Raw genomic sequence first — 19,640 nt, forward strand, 5'->3', positions numbered from 1 at the left:
CGAGCCTACCTACGTAATATAGGATATTTCTTTCTCCCTTCGCTCGTGTTACTTGTTCGACTCTCGATTTATTCCTACGGTCACGTCGCTCGTTTGCAGTTGCTTTGTGCATTTCGACCTAAGTAGCATCTCGACCATAACGAACGCCTTTGTTAGAGAATAAGAGAATAAGAGCTTGTGTTCTCTTGTTAGGAAAGACTACAAGACCCTAGAATACTTTCGCTACCGAACCCGACGATAACATATATATATATCACTATAAGATATTGGACTATCAAATGCTCTATAGACGCTGCGGATGAGCCCTATACGAATCTACGAATTTGAATACGTTTTTTAGACAATTGGCCACTGAAGTTGCCTCTTCAGGCCTCAAATCAATTTTTTTGGAGCCCACTTCCACCACTGGCCACAGAAGGCTACCCAAACAGACTTCCGTAGTAGTATGGATGTCTGGGCTCATGCGCGGTTCCTGCTACCCAGGGACGGACCAAGTCCGGTTGAGGAGCTGCTAGACTTGCTGCGGAACCCCTTTAAACAGACGGTAATTAGATCAACCTACCTACTTACCTACGTATCTCTATTGCAGAATAGATAGCTAACTTAACTTCGTCATAGCTTACAGATGGTGCTATCTGGTCTGCCTTGGGTACATCAGTAGGATTCACACTCTTTATCGCCATCGCTTTCTCGTTTGTTCGACCATATAATTCCGTTGTCTATGCACCGAAGCTTAAACATGCCGACGAAGAGCATGCACCACCTCCGATTGGTAAGGGGTATCTTGCGTGGATCCCGCCGTTATGGAGGACGAGTGAGAAAGATATGATATCCCACGCCGGCATGGACGCTGCCATATTTATAAGATTCACAACCATGTGCCGCAACATCTTTCTTGTGCTTGGCGTCGTCGGTTGTGGAATTCTCCTCCCCGTCTTCTACACTCTTAACAGCGACAAGACAGGCAACCAGAGATGGTTCATGAGATTGACACCTTCCAATGTCAACGATCAACCTGTTTGGGCAGTTGTGGTAACAGGTTATATATTTAACTTCGTCATCATCGGGTTTCTGTGGTGGAACTATAGGGAAGTTCTGAAGCTTAGACGAGTATATTTTGAAACCAAAGAGTACCAGCAGAGTTTATCCGCTCGGACCCTAATGGTAAGTCCTTGTTTCTCCCATATCGTTTATATCAAAACTTACCAAGAGTAGTTGAACGATATTCCCCGAAAATATGCCAGTGATGAAGGTATTGCAAGGATTATCGACGATGTCATCCCGCACGCTTCATTTGCTAGGACAGCCGCTGCTCGCAACGTTAGGGATTTGCCTAATTTAATCCAACAACACGACCATACCGTTCGAAAGCTCGAGAAGGTGTTGGCCATATATCTCAAAGACCCTCAAAACTTACCAGCTGCTCGGCCCGTGTGCTATCCGTCCAAGAAGGACCCATCATATAGTACTTATCCGAAGGGACAGAAGGTTGATGCTATTGAATACCTTACTCAGCGAATAAGAGAACTCGAAGTAGAAGTGAAGGAGGCCCGGGCCAATATTGATAAACGCAGCAGTTTATCTTACGGCTTTGCAAGTTACGATGATATTTCCGAAGCCCACAGTATCGCATACGCCCTGCGTAAGAAGAAGCCTCAGGGTGCTACCATCGTCTTGGCTCCGAGACCAAATGACATTATATGGGATAACATGCCCCTTACCCCGGCGACGCGGAGCTGGAGAAGGATGATTATCAACTTCTGGATTGCTATACTAACGATCATCTGGATTGCGCCTAGTGCTATGATTGCTATTTTCTTAGTCAATTTAAGTAACTTAGGTTTGGTTTGGCCTGCCTTTCAGGCCCAGCTGTCCGGCAATACTGGGTTCTGGTCCATTGTTCAAGGTGTTGCGTCTCCGGCCATCTTATCTCTGGTCTACCTAGTGCTTCCTATTATCTTCCGTCGACTTGCAATTAGAGCTGGTGATCGCACGAAGACCGGACGCGAGCGCCACGTCGTTGCTAAATTGTACGCTTTCTTCGTCTTCAACAACCTAATCGTCTTCTGTCTTTTCAGCACTATCTGGAATTTGGTTTCGTCTGTTGCCAGCGACCCGCAGAAGGCTTGGGATACGCTATCAAACTTCGGCATTACCCTCTTTATCTCGTTGTGTGATATCTCATCATTCTGGGTTACTTGGCTATTGCAGAGAAACTTGGGTGCTGCCATCGATTTAGCCCAACTGTGGACCTTCATCTATAGCTTCTTCATGCGCAAATTTTCGAGTCCCACGCCGAGGGAGATGATCGAACTAACGGCACCTCCGTCCTTCGATTATGCTAGCTACTATAACTACTTTTTGTTCTACTCCACTGTGGCTTTAGGTTTTAGCTGCCTCCAGCCCCTTGTTCTTCCGGCTGCGGCATTATACTTTTCTATCGATGTATGGTTGAAGAAGTACCTGCTGCTTTACATCTTTGTGACAAAGACGGAGTCTGGCGGGATGTTCTGGCGAGTCCTGTTCAATCGCTTCGTCTTTGGCACTATACTTTCGAATCTGGTGGTCTTCCTAACGGCTTGGGTGCATGGTGACGGACTCCACACAATGGCCTTTGCAGCCATTCCTTTACCATTTATTATGGTAATCTTCAAAGTATATTGTTCTCGAACATTCGATGCCAAGATCCATTTCTATTCGACTCGCAACATCCAGAAACATCCTGAAGGGACTATGCAGAAGGACCCATTACGCTCGGCTGGACTCGCTCATCGCTTTGGTCATCCCGCTCTTTACAAACCTCTCATCACGCCAATGGTACACGCAAAGGCTCAGAATATTTTAGCTTCCATATACAAAGGGCGCCTAACGGATGGCCGTGAAGCTTACTCTGGAGATACGATGTCTACATCTGGCTATTCAGATGCCTACATCATGAATCCAATGAATGCTGGTAAACCTGGGAAAATGGCGGGCATACCGGGATTTGAAATAGTGCCAGAATCAAGGCTTGACTTCGAGTATTACAAGACACGATCTGAATTTGCGGCCGAACATGGTGGCGGCGATATCTTTGGCCGTTCCAATGATGTTATGCGCCCTGGGACGCCTGGTAGTTTATGGAATGGGAGTGAGCCAACGTCTAGATCAGGAAGCCCGACGATTCCAAGCATTCCCAGGCTGGATAGCCCAGGATTGATGAGCAGAGCGCTTTCACCTGGTTCTGACGCAGGTATGACATATCCAAGCGGATACAACCAACCCTTAGGTAACCCTTACGCTCCCGAACCCAGTATTAGTCGATCGCGTAGCCCATTGTATGCGCATGCAAACGATAGTGGATCTAACCTGGTAGGAAATGCAGCAGCGATGCCAATAGCTGCTCCTGTCAGGGCACCAGGTGGTGCAGGAATGTTGGGCGGCGGCCCGCGAGGTTATGGTGGTCTGCCGCAGGAAGAAGACCTCGGGCCGCCCGAACAGGATCCTATGCAATATAATTACTTCCGAGAAGCAAGAACTTCACGCAGGTATTAGGGGTAATTAATTTCCGATGAGAACGAATGTACATACAACTCGGCGCAAAAAAAGCGGATTCGGATATAGAGGCTTTCGGCGACTCGGGTGCGGCGTTTCTGGCTGAAGAAAGTTGGCCACGGTGACGGCGACCCACGACGACTTTTCTGATATTGAGTTATAGGTTATAATAGAAAGGGATGCATGATAACGACATGATCTTTTTAGATAGATGGGACTCGGGCCTCATTTATAGCGGCTAACTTGGCTTATAATATGCAAGCAGGAAGAGTAGCCGGCGTGCCCTAAGGGCCGTCTTAAATATTATACTAATATTCTATAAATACTAACGTAAATGTCTTTTCGGATCATAGTAGAACTCGTTGAGGATATAAATACGAGGCAGAATTTGTGGCTAAGTCATGAGTAGGCTGACTGGCATCTGGGTAAGTTTTCTACCTACCTAGGTACCTCTTATGCGGTCTTCCGATCTGGCCAATGCTTGTCTGCTACTCACGACATGCATTAGGTGGCACGCATGCTTTTGAACGTTACCTTATGCTGTGTTCCATGTTCCATTGGTTACCTAGGCACCTAAGATATGTATGACAGACCTAGAGAGCTGGCTTGTCTTAGGACTCAAAGTCAGCGTTGTCAGCGTTGTTTTGAATATCACATTGCGATGTCTAGGTTGGGTAGTTAATGACCTATCGCCTTGGTAGCATTGCACGACTTTCTGCAGGCTGGTTGTCGACACGGCTTGCTACAGAACCCCGCAGCAGCCCGAGCCTCGCGTACAAACTACAAACGAAGTCTCCCACCTGTCTTCAATATAATACTAACCCATCCTTTAAGTAACCATCAAATTCTCAGATGATTATTTATTTTTAGATGTAATTTCATTATCCAAGTATTGACAATGGCAAGCGTCCCATATGCAATGTAAGACTAGCGCAAATTAAAGGAGTCAATCCTATTATAGAAACCAACTTACATTATTCTCTAGTATTGCCGCTTCGAAGCCGTTCAGATTCCTCGTCGGGCCGGACAAGAAAGAGTTCTTTATGCATGCTGAGCTGGTCGCGCGGATGTCTAAACCCCTCGGGACTTTGGTCAACGGCGAATGGAAGGAAGGAAATGAAGGATTTACGGAATGGCCCGACGTCGACGAGGGAACGTTTATCCGGTTCTACGAGTTTGCATACACAGGGGATTATAAGGCTGCGGAACCGTTCGAAGATGTGCCGACACCACTAGAGCAGAAAAAGGGTATGCTATTAGAACTTACCTGACATAAATATACTCACAAGAAAGGTAGGCAGTGAAGTTGCAACATCCGCGTCGGGACCAGTAGTCGACGGAGAAGAGATTATCGAGGAAGCTTCGGCTCAGGAGCTAGTAGTTAATCATTCTATGTTTGGTGGATCGTCAGTAGATTCTTGGGATGCCTATGGAGTGTCGAGAAGATACAAAAACAAGAAAAAGGGGTTCTTCGAAGAACAACCGCAGCCACCACCGTCAAAGAAGGATATCATCTGGCGTGAATTTCAGGAGGAAATTAATGATGAGCCGGATAAGAGAGTGAAGGAAACTCCAAATACGGTCCCCTCAGCAAACTACTCCGAGGTTTTCCTCTCACACGCGCGTCTGTACGCCTTTGCAGATTGCTACGGTATCGATACGCTTATGGAGCTCAGCATTCGCAAATTACATCGGACACTGAAAGTGTTCAATCTACACAAGGGGACGAGAGTGACCGACATATCCCAGCTCATCGACTACTCATATAGGAACACGGTGAATAAAGGGGGCAAGCAGGACAAGCTGAGGAGCCTACTCGCGACCTATACGGCGTGTAATATCGAGGAGATGTGGCCGAACTTGTATTTCCAAGACGTTCTAGAGTCGGCTGATGTTTCGAAGGCTATCATCGGGCAGCTACTCAAGAGAGTGGATTAATCACACTGAACATAGGCCGTTTATGAATTGGTATTACTTATACCGGGTTACTGTTCAGTTCTATCGTAAGTAGTCGTCGAAAAGTAGATATGAATAATTAATACATAGCCTCCATGACAACTTTATTGGTGACACCGTTCTAGATGTCTTAGGTACCTCTGCCTTGCCCGCTTTTTATATTTGCGAGTGCCTTGTATATGAGATATTTCCCCTTAGATGTCGCATTTCTCTAATTGCCTCGCTGGTATCCTCTCGAAACTTCAAGATACGAAGGTGATAGTTTTGAGGTGTACTTTACATTCAATGTGTGATTCCTATTATTCAAATGGTGTTTCATGGAAGCGTTTTATGGGGGCTGAAAAGCTGTTGTGTTCTAGTAAAACGAGAGCCCACCGAATCTAGCGGTCGCGAATCTGGTCTTCGTGATTATATATCTAATCTAATATGTATATCGTGTCGTGTCTTTACTATTATCATTAATATTAAACAACATCTAAAGGCGTTGCTACCCCTATTAGCATTATCATGTATCCTCCCATATCTTAATCAATATATTCCTGGACTATAATATCTCATCATTTGAGAGTCCCGCTGTCGCCAAACTAAGTCGATTGACCTTTCATAGCCCTACTTGGTCACTTTAAATCGTAGCGGTAAATCATGTTTCAAAGTGCTGCCGTCCGCGTTCCGTCTTTTGGAGAGTCAACTCTTCTGTTAACAAAGATGATACGAAACCAAGGCCAGAGAAACCGAGCATTGCGTAGAATACGCCACGCATGGCTGACAAATACGCTTGTAAGACGGGTGCTATGACCTCCAATGGAAGATTTACGGTTCGCATTATTGGAATAAAGGCGACGGCATTGTGCGGATCCCTGAGAAGACTTAGGGAGTCGGGCAATTCCCCAATCGTAGCAATCGCGGACCCAAAAGTGCTGCTGAATATTGTCGAACCAATAGCGAGTCCGACTAGACCACCCAAACACCGGAAGGTCAACAACAGGGCGATCGCATGTCCAGTGTCATCAACGCTAGATACGCTTGCCTGCATGGGAAGATGTAGAAGACGGAGTAGAGCACCAACTCCCGCACCCCAAATGATAGGGATCCCGTATCGCATACCAACCGATGAGTACGGGTCTAATAGAATTAGCAAACCGGTTCCCAGAGTCACCAAGCCCCAGCATAGCCAAATCCTCCTTTGGTAACCCATCCCGGCCTTCCCGATTCCGATTACTGAAGCAATAGCACCTATGACGCTGGTAACACTAGTAGGAAGTAACGACACCGCGGCTCCGATTCGTGTATCAAGCATAACGGCTTGGTAGGACAATGGAATATATTGCAGAAGTGTGTATAATGTCATACCATGAATAAAAGCGCCACATAAGGTAACCGCCGCGGTTCGAGAGCGGAAAATTCGAAGTGGGATAACGGGGGCCTCGGGTTTCGTTTCGTAAAACACAAATAATGCTATGACTGCGGCGCCTAGGAGCAAGGGAACGAGTGTTTGATAAGAATCCCATGGGTACAGAGCATCAGCCCAGCTTAAGGGGAGCACAAACACGGTACATCCTATCGTCAGCAATAACATACCATTCCAATCTAAGCGCTTCAGTTTGGCATCGAGCGACGAGCCGAGTGACCGAAGACGAAGAAAGAAGGCTAATAGGGGAAAAGCGATGCCCAAAAGCGGTAAGTTGATCCAACCAATCCACCGCCAAGTAACGTAGTCGCTGAAAAGCGCGCCGATAGTTGGCCCAAGGATACTACCAATAGCAATGGGCAAGGCCATGATTCCGACGTATAGAGGCCGCTCTTTCAGAGTGGTCATATCGGAAACTATGATCTCGCCAAGGACATCAAGACCGCCACCACCTAGGCCTTGGACGACCCTGCCAGCGATGACAGCAGCCATATTTGGGGCGAGGGAGAAGGAGAGAGAACCGGCGGTAAAGAGCAGGAAGGCTACGTAAAGCGGGGGTTTCCGACCAAAGACGTCGGAAATACTCGCAAATAGGGGCTGACTGACAACGAGGCCGAGATAGTAAGCGATTCCGGCCCAAAAAGATTCCAATGTACTGCCATGGAGTTCTTGCGCGATACTCTAAGTGATGTCAGTATGGTCATCCCCGACTTGATTCTCATAAAGCCAGTCGAGAAATCGAGTAGAGGGGAGAAGAAGAAAAAAGGGGTAAACTAATTACTTACGGGAATAGCCACTGCGAGAGTAGTAGCATCTAGAGAAAATAGAAAGACGAGGATATTGATAGCCAAGAAAGAGAGATAGAACCCCAAGGGCTTCTTTTGCGTAGTACCATCATCTGCTGCTTCGGCGTCGGCGTCGGTGTCGGTACTGACCTCAATGGCTTCAGGTTGATCGATCTCAACTAGCCGATTCTCTGGTTTGTCCGTGCTGGTACCCGAGGTTTTGGGTTCAGTCGTAAAAGACTCCCTTGCGCCGGACTCTGCACTAATGTGCGTCATGATTAAATATTACAAAATCCACCAGGTGTTTGCTTGTCCAAGTCAATCTATACGGAGTGGTATAAAATGTAAGGAGATATGTCGATTTCCAAGGATTAAATTCTCACGATCTACAAGTCGCACAATAGATATATTAAACCGCGATAGTTGACTATGCCTAGGTAAACATCGTTGCAGGCGCCTAGGTACCTAGCTTTCCATTTATGAGAGGCAAGAGGAATGAGAATACAAAATCAAAAAGGCTGGTCACGGATTTGAATCTCATAGGCGGCCTCTGAATTCCAATTGAGCGGGAAAAGCGGGAAATAATTAAGGTTGGTTCGGGTACCTGAATCCACAAATACCCCTTGAAGAAGTAACCTATCATGACAATTATAGACCTAAAACGGCGGGTTACAATGGGCCTTCAGCCCTACTAGTACCAACACCTTTAGCGAAATTAGGCAGTCAGCAGGATTGATCGGTGATCGGGTAGTTATATACTTCCACTCAGGCTATCAGGGATATCAGGCAATATCTTCATCAGCATCTCGTTTATGTTTAGTATAACAGGTAGTTATTTTAATACAATTTGTTTAGCCTGGTTTATAGGTAGTTTAGTGATAAACTATTCAAAACAATGTAACTATTGGAAAAACAATCATGTCCCTAGTATTTAATAGAAATAGTTACCTTAAATAAGTTTTAGGTACAATTACCAGCTAAGAAAGGAGCATGAGAGCTTTGACTTGTTGTGATTAAATTAACAATTCACATTCAGTACTTCTACGAGCATAGATTTACGCCCCAAATAGATCGTGGTTTAAAAGTTTGCCGAATAGCTTACAACCATGTTTCAAGAAAACAAAGTCCTCTTAAACAAAGAGGAAACAAGCAGAATTTCCTAAAATATAAACCTTTAGGCAGCAGTATTTAGAAGATTGTATACCTACATATCTCGACTTGCTTAAGTAGTCTGCTAATGCAATCAAACACCCCGGTATATCGGAAAGAGAATAAACAGTCCCAGCCGCTAACTACTACCTTAGGCACATTTCAACAACCGTTATTGGGGTGCATAGGTACCCACAGTATTTAGTATGTATCCACCCCGGAATCCCCGGGCAAGCCCCGGTACCGACTGTTGGTTCTAGAGTCCGGATTCAAATATACCTAAATTCCATGGTTCCATGTTAAGCCCCGCAACCTTCCTAATACATATCCAAATACGGGTGTAACGGAAAGATACATGTTTTTAATGAGGATACCATGTCTGAATAGAACTTTTGAAGTTTAATACTGGCTACATTAATATATCCTCTTTGATATAAGTTAACTCCTCAGCACCAACAGAACTAGCCAGCAACTCCATCTTAACTCTATATGGCGGCAAAATAGCCAACGTGTAAACTCGAAATTTCCAATAATTATAAGGAACGCCGTAATAGCACTTAAACTCGTGTTAAATCTATATAAATGTGTATAATATACTTAACATAGTCTCGAAACTTCCGAGTTTCATTAGGTAGGTTAGGTAGTTAACAGGTAGTTAATTGAATCTCGGAGCATTTTTATGTACCAGAGTCCAATATATATAGTATTCAAGGAGTGAGATATACTTATTATAATATCTAGTGCCTTTCTAAGGGTGTGGACAAGTTAAGTTATGACTTTATTTCCAAATTCACGTACCTTCTAAGTCTAGCGCCGTTTAGACATGGTAGTGGACTCCCTCCAAAATAGAATTATACCCCCTTCAGATAGACTTCTTTAAAAATACTAGTACGGGACATCATTATGTAGTCACTACCATATATCTACTCGGTAGACACAGGTATGATACTTGCTACACCCCTGCCCCTATATCCGTTGGAAGTCAGCAACTTCGCATATTTTATATTCACTATATACTCCCTCATTTACTAAACAACTGGCATCTTGTATACCTAGAGCGCCTATATAATTTTGGGGTGCTCTCCGTTAGCCCGTCACCCATAAATGTTACGTCATATTCTCATATTACGGGATTGCCAACAGTCTCACCCCCCTTGCTGAACGCTCTTGTTAGTCTACTGATGGGACATGTCATCTATGTCAGGGGGCGGCATAGTCGGTGTCGGGGTAATCTTAGTGGTACGAGGCCATGTATACAGAGGTAGGTAATGTCTTCAACTGAGCACACGGGCATTATTCGAATAATAGCTCTTTACAATTTCCTATAAATATAGACTTTAGCGCCGGTTCTAGCCCTAATCATATATTTTACCTGTTGAGTAGTTCGCAAAAGGTATTTATACTAAGGGATGGCCGGAGCAAGGTCTTCTTAGCCAGTGTTAATAGATTTACTCGAAGCGAGGCAGGCACTATTATTATGGTTTATATCGAGTAATATCAAAACAGATAGTTATTGAATTTGAGCAGGTATAGAATAATAGCTGCATTAGTATTTCTTGAGGACTGGAATAGTCACGGAATGTTGTTATTATGATGTCAGTTAAGAGTGAATGAAATATCTAAGGCGCGGAAGACTTGTCAATAGGGCGTAGTGATGGTTTTTTAATCCATTATTTACTCGTTACTAATGAATGAAGAATAACTAAAAGTATACGGTATTGCCTTTTTAACATTGTGGCCTGATGGGGGTAGATAGGAGAGGGGGGGAGGCAAGCCTGAAAAAACCATTTGGACGTATGGAAATGACGAGAGTTATAACCAACTAAAATAAAATTTAAACCCTCTTCTCGCCTATATATTCCCCCTTTCTAGGGCGCATGTGTTCAAATATGGATTTCATACCATCGTTGCAGGGACTTGGCGGACCCCTGAAATACACATCATCGACGAAAATCTCAACGACGAGACCGATACTCGATTCTTCGAAATTTTGCCCCCAAGAATCCGAAAATTTCGTACCTTGAATAAGCGATTCGATGGTAGTGGTCACTTTTTGCATCTGGGTTAGGTATTCCTGAGGATACGCATCCCATAGCTCCTTAGGTAGTATATTAGTTCGCACCGACCCAGGACAGATGGCGTATGTTCTTATACCATCCTCTTCATAGAAGATAGGGGCGACCGAGCGCATAAAATTTATTATGCCCGCTTTGGCGGCCGAGTAGAGAGGGGTGATGGATTGAGGATACTGGATGTATATGAGATGCGGATATTACCATAAGAGGTATCCTATCAAAAACTCACTATACCAGCAACACTAGATGTCATAATGAGAACGCAATCCTTGCCGTTGTTCACATTTGCCCTGAAGTAATGCTGAGCAAGGTAACTTGTCCTAGTTATTCCTTTGAGATTGACATTGATAGATAGTTCCTCTGGTTCCGGTGGCGGCGAAGATGGATTGTGCCTCTCGAAGAACTTCCCCTTTTCCATGACGCCAGCATTCGCGAAGACAAAATCGAGTCGACCTTCAGCCTTGAAAACGGCATGGAACGCAGATGATAGCGAATCCCAGGAGGCGACGTCAACTTGATGGAAAGCGCAGCTACTTAGACCAAGCCCCAAGACATCTTCGCCAATCACGTTTAAGTCGAAGGCGTGTACTCGCCAACCTTTTTGAGATAGGGATCTGGCGATATCAAATCCTAAACCTGATGCACCGCCAGTTATGATAGCTACTTTGGAGTTTGCCATTACTCACATATAATATCTACGACAGTGTGTAATAATAAAATTATTCAAAACTTTTTAGTACCGGTTGCATTCATAGGATAGGATAGGTACCTACCTCCTAGGATAATTTTATCTAGGAGATAGATAGGGGTTCCCCGCACCGGCATTTCGTGAAGTTGTGTGCTTACTGGAGTGGCTCTGTTCTTCTACTAAGAAATGCACCTCTTCTATGTGGGAATATCAACGATCGGCGTCTCGAATATAGTAGGATAGAAGAGCCGCATCGTGGTTGGTACTGACACTGATGTGACGTGTGATATATTCAATGGAGAATAGAGATTGACACGATGCTAGAGTTGACACTTGTCACGAGCAGCAATGCGATAAATGCGATAAAGAAGTAATCTGCCACGCTCTTAAAAATGCGTGGACATATGATAATATTGTGGTTTTTGATGACATTAAAACAAACTATATCCTTCCGTCCCGTATCTCATTTGGAGTTGAAAATGACTTGTTATACACTACATATAAAATTAGTAGGTGATGATAGGATGATGACGTTCACAAGGCTTACGATTCGTGATGAGTTGCTCAGTCTGCTAAATTATATTCACAAAGTTCATAGAAAGGTACATGAGTCCTAAGGTACGTACCAGTACGTATACTAATCAATCAATCCAATCAAATACTGAGAAGCTGAGCGAGAGGGTCCAGATTGGTGGAAAGTTCAGCTAGACTGCTGCACATGGTTCACCGCTTTCCATTTTGGGTAGTCGGAATCAACGTGGGTCCTGGCCGCGCGAGTCGCGACGCCAATTTTGAGTGCAGCAGAGCTCTCTAGGTGATGATAGCATAACAGCTTCCAATTATCTTCTAATTCTCTTCCAGTTCTTGCCTTTTTTCACTACACTCTCTATCCTCCCATGTGCTCAGATTGATGTAACACTAAGAACCATGGTTAATAAATACTTATTCTAATACCCTTTTTTTTCGAGTCTATTGTTTCTTCCTTATTTTGATTTTTTTTTTATCTAGCGTGAACTATTACATGTCATGCATGTATATATCACCTAAACGATTATGCTCTTTTCTGCTTGACTTTGACCCTCGTTACTGTCGTTACTAGAGATAATGGATCGCGGTCGACTGAATTCTCCGGGCGTCTTAGCCGCAAAGCCCAACGGACATACAAACGGTTTCAGTCACGGCGACGGTCGCGTTAGCAAGAACGCGACACAGTCCTTTGGCCACCGACGAGTATCGAAAAATACTATCAAATCCGAGTCAAAAGAGAACAATATTACATCCGACGGCGAGACCAGCACTAGTAGCGGTTCTCGTCATCCGCTATATTCAGCCCCCAAGTATATTCCGAATACTCGCAGATTCAGTCCATCCCCACGTAAAAACTCCGAATCACCGCGCGAGACACGAATACCTCTCCCCATGAGTACAACACCTTTAACAACTTCGCCTAGCCCCAGAGATAAGCAAGCGAACTCTCAGGGGCAAACCCTCGATATGCGCCAACCCATGAGCTTCAGATCAGCCTTTGCGCTGGCTAAGAAGCAGGAGGTGGATGACCAGCTCGACGACGACGATACCTTTAGCATTAAACACGCCTTTAACATAGCCAGTGCCGAGATGAACGGACGTATTGACGGCTCCCCTAGTCCTGCTCCACGAAAATCTCAACTAGGGCGTCAATCATACGGCGCCCTTCCGCGAAAAACAGCGACAAGTAGTCCGAACACCGACCTAGGGCGTCATCTCCAACGATTTGACCGAAACCACCAACTTAGCACAGGTAACGGGCCACTTAACGGGTTGTTTGGCAAAACTCGAGTAAGGCCCAATGTACCAGAAGCTGGCAACGGCCTAGCTAAGAGAATAAGCGATGGTAATCTCAGAGGTTCTCCAGTGCGTCGCAGAGAAAGCCAGTGGGAACCTAGGTTAGGAAAAGAAGATCCTGCCAACGCGCCTGTTCCTATCCCGTCAATCGAGTATGAATCCGCTAGCGATGACCGAGCTTCTCCTATCGACGAACTTGCCACTCGATCACCCGAAAAAAGCTTTAATTGGCATCTAAACGCCGATTTTACGGCGGGAGATCTCCAAGTTTCTGATAGTCCTCGCATTCGGGCCGGTCAGTCTAACGAACGACCTACCCGACGGCCACCAAGTGTGACAAGTTCTCCGGTTAGGAGTACACCCAATACGCGTCGCAGCAATAATCGGATCGATCAAATTCGGCAGAAAGAAATTGAGGTTGCAAATGTTGTTTTGCCGGAAGAAGATATATCTTCATCTATGCGAACAAACAGTCGACTCGACGAAATAAGGGCACGAGAAAGAGAAGCGTTATCTAAACGGGTGATGGCTTCGAGTAGGCTTGAAGAAATCCGAATAAGGAATTCCGAGGCGCGTTTGGAATCACCGGAGACCGGAAGGAACCCCTACAGAGAAGATTTACGCAGGACTTCACTCCAGGCCGAAGAGATCACAAAGACGCCAGATGGAAAGCTAGGATCAGGGGCGAAAGAAGATCACGTTTTAAACATCCCTGTCACTACTTCCCGGAGCCCAAATAACCAGAAATTCAACGAGCCTCCGGAAGAGACGGGGAAAGAAGATGAAACTAAGGTGGAAGAGGATAGAAAGAGTGTCAGACTCCCACGAAATGATTCACAGGACTTACTTTGGCGTCTCGCGCGGGCAACAAGTACCAGCCCGCCTGCCGAGAAGATCCAACAACCTGTCATTCCTGATAATACTCTACCAAAGGTATCATCTGAGAGTAGGGAAAGCAGTCGCCCACGTCCAACACGAGAGGAAAGGAAACCTAGGAATCTGGAAGTTAAGAGCTTCAGAGAAAGGCCAACAGTTGGATTCACAGGCTTGCCAAGGGATTCGTCTATTGACTCTGTTCGAGAAAAAAAAACCAGTCGTTCCGGTTCTGAAGTAGATCCTACGGACCGTATCGAAGCCGAAATGAAACTGTTCGCACCGCTCGACAATTACTCCGAGAAGGGCTCCGTCCGAGCGCCGTCGCCCATTCCGCCAGAGCCAATCGATGAAGAGACGCCACGCCCAAGTAAGATTGACCCATTGACACAACCGACCCCGCGCGTCACCGGAGCGTATATTGAAACACCGGCCACCGTTAGAGTTAAGCGAGAGGAACGCCTAGAGGATATAAAGGCGTTAGGTGACCCCAATCGACCTTTGAAGATAGATTCCGAAGTTCGTGGTAGGAGCTCTAGCGACCCCTCGAACGTCGGTCACATTAAATCTGAGGATGATGATACTCAAGATTTGAAAAAGGCATCAATGCCGCGATCTTTTTCGGTTCCTGCGGCTTCTCGTCGCGCTAGATCTGCTTCCAGACGCCGTCGGCCTCGTCGTCCTCTGATTAATACTGCTAAACCACCGTCGGTCAAAGACGACATTCGCGCCATACTGCGTACGAATCAAATAGACGATTCCACACTTGAAGATTCCGACACGATTCTTGCCGACCAGGAAATTGATGATGATGAACTCGAGAAAATGGTGAACGACACCATGAACAAGATTGACAATGATCTTGAATTTCCAGAACTCTCGGAACGGGATCGTGAGCTTCAGGTTTACGATAGGATGAGCAAGTCGCTAAAGACCGGTCTTCTAGGCATTCGATCCGCGAAGAAAGGGATCGAACGCCTAGAAGATAGGGTTATGCATACCGAGCACAAGAAAGGTCCGGATCATACTATTCCAACTATCCCCAATCCCAAATCCGAAACGACTATATCCGTTCCTAACCCCGCCCCCGTTATACTCTCCATCCCTGCCCTGTACCAAAAATCTCCTAAATTCAGACTCACGAAGTTGGGCTTATTGACACTTGTCATGCTCATATGGTACGTTTTCGAGTCGGCTTTCTGTGTCCTATACACGCCTCATTACGACTGTACACCAGAGTTACCATGTGATTGGTCACCAAACGAGCCATACTTTCCATACGCGATGCCTTTCATGCTAGATGAATGGGCCACAGGCGGCAAAGGAAGAGCGTTTACATGGAAGGTTGGCGAAGAAATTGGAGATATGGTTGCTGATGTCTCGGACTGGATTACAAAAACAGATTTTACACAATTTGACGAAAGATTTATGAATGTCTGGGAGCGCAAGAGACATAGGAGACGACTACGTAAGCATGGCTTAATTCCTAAATGGGTGGCACCTCCTGATTATAAACCCAAATATGCAGAGTGGAATGCTGCACGGTTGGCCAGGGAAGCTGCTGAAGAAGATGGATATGAAGTAGAAGATGAGACCATGAGCGCAGACGAAAGGGTTAGGTGAGACACACCAACAATCACGATAGGCCTCTAGGTCCTAGTGAAGACGTCACCTTGGTGAACATTGCAGTATATAATTTTGGAACAGCAACAGCTACGCTCATTTGAGTGTCAATTGTGTGTAGGGTATCCAAGGTGTAATTTTATTTTGCATTTGCAACTGGTGGACTGTTTACGGGGGTGTTCACTGGCTTGGGCGTTGTGGTCTCGTCAGAACAAGGACAAAAGACAAGGGTTACTTGACGCTCGTACCAAGTTACTGCACATAGTATTAAAATTACGTAGGCTACGGTCATAATAATGGAAAAGAAATCTCCCGGCGGTTATGAGGTCTCGTTTACACAGGCACAAGTTTGAGTCCCTCTACATAGTATGTAACCTAACCTAATATATTCTTAGAAGCTGCCGGATTCCCGGATTCCTTGTATCTCTTGGGTTCTTAGGTCCTTGACTTGTTCTAGCCCATGATGATCTTCCCATTGCCAAGATTTATGTTTCCGCTTTGAGCCGCAACGTCAACTTCAAATATTTACAAGTGACAACTCATACCAGATGTCATACGAACTAACACCACCTACGCAATCAAGCTTATTTAAATAGGAGCTGATCAAGATCTATCCATAAAAACTAGAAGCCTTGGTGAGTTGGGGTCAACTGACGAGAACCCCGATGACGAAATTGATCTTCTAGTCTATGACGGTTCGGCACCAACCTCTTAGTTCACGACAGCCCAATTTCTGATTGGACAACGAAAACGGACTGAGACAAAGCCATTAAAATGTTCAACATGGTCGCTGCTAACGTCTGATGTCATGACTATGTGTATTGCTGGTATCATGTAAGATGGGCAAAGCTGAAGCATACTTGCGAAAGATCTGCAAGATATTGGAGCTGTGGCGTAACCTATTCAAGCTGTATAACTATGGGCCGGTCTCTCTATGAGGCTCGTAAGACGTATTTAAGACTCGTGAACCCTCTCGGGTTATTGAAATTATAATAAATTAATACATTTGATATTGCAAGACATTCCAAACACTTCTACTTGCCATAAGATACCCTCTAACTATATTCAATACCCAACAGACCGACTCCTAACACGACTCATCCAACTCTCGCAATGACTTCTTACACCGTTCCACAAGAATCTGAACCCCACCCACCAGGATCTTTCCCAACAGACGACATGGTCGCCACACAGGATTCCAGCTTAACTTCCTCGGGCTCACATCATCAACACAATAAGTTACACAAGCGAGAAGACCCAAGGGGTTGGAGTGAAGAAGAGAAGGCAGCGTGGGGACATCAACACACGGACTCGGGTGTTGGTTTAACAGATCCGAGCCTGTTATCAAACTCCCATACTCGTGGTAGAGTGAACGAAGGAGCTTTTCAACCAAATAATGCTACTCTACAGAACAATGATGTAGCACCAAGCACCGTTACTAATACCACAACAAGGTCACCCAACTACCAAGGAAATGAGAATAAACCTGGCGTTATGACTGGCGCCTATGGTCATAGCAATGTTCATAGCGGCAGCAACTACTATCCTAAGCCGACCGCGGAGGATACGTCGTCCCAAAATCAAACCAGCGCAAGGGGCGTTGGTGCTGTTGGACCCGCACCAGGGATAGCTACCGCTACTGAACCAGGCAATACAGAGCTAGAGCAAATACCTGAGGATCGTAACACCATTCGGAATGGTTTACGTCAAACCAGCAACGTTGAGCATGATGATCCATACTGGGGCGATGTTCCCCACGGTACCGGTGTCTATAACACAGTTACTGGACACGGTAGCTCTGAGACAGCCACCGAAGGCTCCCTTCATCCACAGGACCCTCTAAGTCACGAGCAGCAGCGTGCATTCCCACTTGAAACTTCTAACGATGCCCCCCACGACGAGAGTAGCCACCGCAACGGTTCTCGGTTTAAAGAGGGGTTAGGCGAATCAACTACAGGCGCAGCGGCAGGACTTACTACATATGAACTTGCCGAAAGGCGACGAGATCATCAACATGAAAACGATCTGAAAGAGTCTACCTCCCGTAAACACAATGAAGCAGATACCAAAAAGGAGAGTAAAATTGGTAGCTTATTCCATCGGGATCACAAGGGTGAGAAGGAAACTAAGTCTGAGAAGCCTAAGGAACCAGTTCCCAGTAAAGATGACAGACCACTGAGAGAAAGGGACGCTGGCGTAGCCCTCGCCGCCGCTACTGGTGCATATGGTGCGAAGAACCACGCCGACAAGCATGACAAGAAAACTAGAGAATCTGAGCATGATATAACAGATAACAAGGCACACGATATTTATCAGCATCCTAATGAGAAGATTGATTCGAAGGATCCTTTTATCGCCGCCGGATACACGAAGCCTGGCAGCCAGGGTTCTACAAAGATTACCAACGATGCTTACCCCCCCTCTGAAGATGTGACCACGAGAGATCGCCCCTTTACCTCTCAGACTACAGAGAAGCCTAACCAACGAGACGATTCAAAATTTGGCTACGGCCTCGCAGCCGCTGGCGTGGGAGCCGGTGCTGGTTATGCTGCTCACGAGCATGCCCACGGTGATAGCGACAAGAATAAGGTGCACCCCAACCAGCAAGCATACCACGATTCAACGACGGCGTCAAAGGCAACCACGCAACCATCGGACACTGGTTACACTATCGGAAAGCCTCAACTCGCAGTGTTTTCCGGCACCGGAGAGACCGCCGTCCCCTATGAAAAGACACAGGGTCTGTCGCAGACAGGTTCCAGCGCCAGCCGCTCCCCCAACGACCCTAGCCGACACGGCGAGTATAACGTCCTGCAAGACGGTACTCCTTCCGGCGTTAACTTCGGAGATCATCATTACAGTGACAAGAAGAACGTAGTAGCTTTGTCGTCGCCGAATGCTACACGCGATGTCTTGACGAAGGATAACCACACTAGTGCTAAGGTAGCAGCAGCTGGTGCTGGTGTTGCCGGCACGGGCGCTGCGGCTCACTATACTGGCAAGCACAACAGCAACACTTCATCAACACCATATGAGGTCTCCGGCGCCAACGGTCCTGCACCCACGAACTCTACTCAAGGCAGCACTTACAAGAGCCTGCCAACCGGCACTCCCTCTGGTATAAATGTCAACGACAGCCAGCAGTATAACAAGCACAACGTCGCTACGTCGTCTCCTACTAGTGCCACACGAGGCACTGTGGACGACAACAACCACAGCCGTACCAAAGCTGCTGCTGGTGCTGCTGGTATAGTCGGTGCTGGAGCTGCTGCAAAGCACTATTCTCAGCGCGATACTAACAATACTACTACTGTTCCATCCACCACATCTCGCGACCACCAGTCTTCCACGACTAGCTCGAGCAACCGTGTGTCGAGCGACTCCAGCCACGGCGGACAGTACAACGTCCTCCCATCCGGCACACCTTCAGGCATCAACATCGGTGAGCGCGACGACCTCAGCCGCAAGAGCCTAGACAACACAACCAGCAAGACCAAGACACCTGCAACCGTAGCTCATCCAACCGCTGCGAGTGCGATTCCCGCTCCGAAGAAGGACATCGCTGGTACCTCGGCAGGTGTCCCGGCGGGTCTCAACCCCGCAGACAAGGTGTTGCACCGGTGCAGGAAGTGCGGCGAGGAGAATGATATCACGGGATACTTTCGCGTATGAGACGAATAAATGTGTAGGGGAATGATGGATATGAATAATGAGAGAGAATATGC

At 46.2% G+C, this 19,640-nt stretch overlaps 6 protein-coding genes across 6 annotated transcripts; 4 read left to right on the forward strand and 2 right to left on the reverse strand.

Moving 5' to 3' along the window:
• Window positions 1-445: 445 nt before the first annotated feature.
• GL218_03740 (uncharacterized protein) lies at window positions 446-3,534 on the forward strand (the record flags this gene model as incomplete). Its single annotated transcript, XM_033580313.1, has 3 exons — window positions 446-544; window positions 619-1,164; window positions 1,216-3,534. 3 exons carry the CDS (start codon window positions 446-448, stop codon window positions 3,532-3,534), a joined length of 2,964 nt encoding a protein of 987 aa, XP_033437111.1.
• An 898-nt stretch (window positions 3,535-4,432) lies between these two features.
• On the forward strand, window positions 4,433-5,472 carry GL218_03741 (uncharacterized protein; the record flags this gene model as incomplete). The annotated part of the gene is made up of 3 exons (XM_033580314.1): window positions 4,433-4,455; window positions 4,520-4,782; window positions 4,832-5,472. The coding sequence occupies 3 exons, from the start codon at window positions 4,433-4,435 to the stop codon at window positions 5,470-5,472; spliced, it is 927 nt and encodes a 308-aa protein (XP_033437112.1).
• Window positions 5,473-6,130: 658 nt separating this feature from the next.
• On the reverse strand, window positions 6,131-7,959 carry GL218_03742 (putative transporter C3H1.06c; the record flags this gene model as incomplete). The annotated part of the gene is made up of 3 exons (XM_033580315.1): window positions 6,131-6,612; window positions 7,069-7,579; window positions 7,684-7,959. The coding sequence occupies 3 exons, from the start codon at window positions 7,957-7,959 to the stop codon at window positions 6,131-6,133; spliced, it is 1,269 nt and encodes a 422-aa protein (XP_033437109.1).
• Window positions 7,960-10,666: 2,707 nt separating this feature from the next.
• GL218_03743 (15-hydroxyprostaglandin dehydrogenase [NAD(+)]) lies at window positions 10,667-11,586 on the reverse strand (the record flags this gene model as incomplete). The annotated part of the gene is made up of 2 exons (XM_033580316.1): window positions 10,667-11,080; window positions 11,137-11,586. 2 exons carry the CDS (start codon window positions 11,584-11,586, stop codon window positions 10,667-10,669), a joined length of 864 nt encoding a protein of 287 aa, XP_033437110.1.
• Window positions 11,587-13,089: 1,503 nt separating this feature from the next.
• On the forward strand, window positions 13,090-15,915 carry GL218_03744 (uncharacterized protein; the record flags this gene model as incomplete). Its single annotated transcript, XM_033580317.1, has 1 exon — window positions 13,090-15,915. The coding sequence occupies one exon, from the start codon at window positions 13,090-13,092 to the stop codon at window positions 15,913-15,915; it is 2,826 nt and encodes a 941-aa protein (XP_033437107.1).
• A 1,113-nt stretch (window positions 15,916-17,028) lies between these two features.
• Window positions 17,029-19,587, forward strand: GL218_03745 (uncharacterized protein; the record flags this gene model as incomplete). The annotated part of the gene is made up of 1 exon (XM_033580318.1): window positions 17,029-19,587. The coding sequence occupies one exon, from the start codon at window positions 17,029-17,031 to the stop codon at window positions 19,585-19,587; it is 2,559 nt and encodes an 852-aa protein (XP_033437108.1).
• Between the last annotated feature and the right edge of the window lie 53 nt (window positions 19,588-19,640).

The sequence above is a fragment of the Daldinia childiae genome (assembly GCF_008694065.1).
Source record: "Daldinia childiae strain JS-1345 chromosome Unknown Scaffold3, whole genome shotgun sequence".
NCBI classification, from domain to species: Eukaryota; Fungi; Ascomycota; class Sordariomycetes; order Xylariales; family Hypoxylaceae; genus Daldinia; species Daldinia childiae.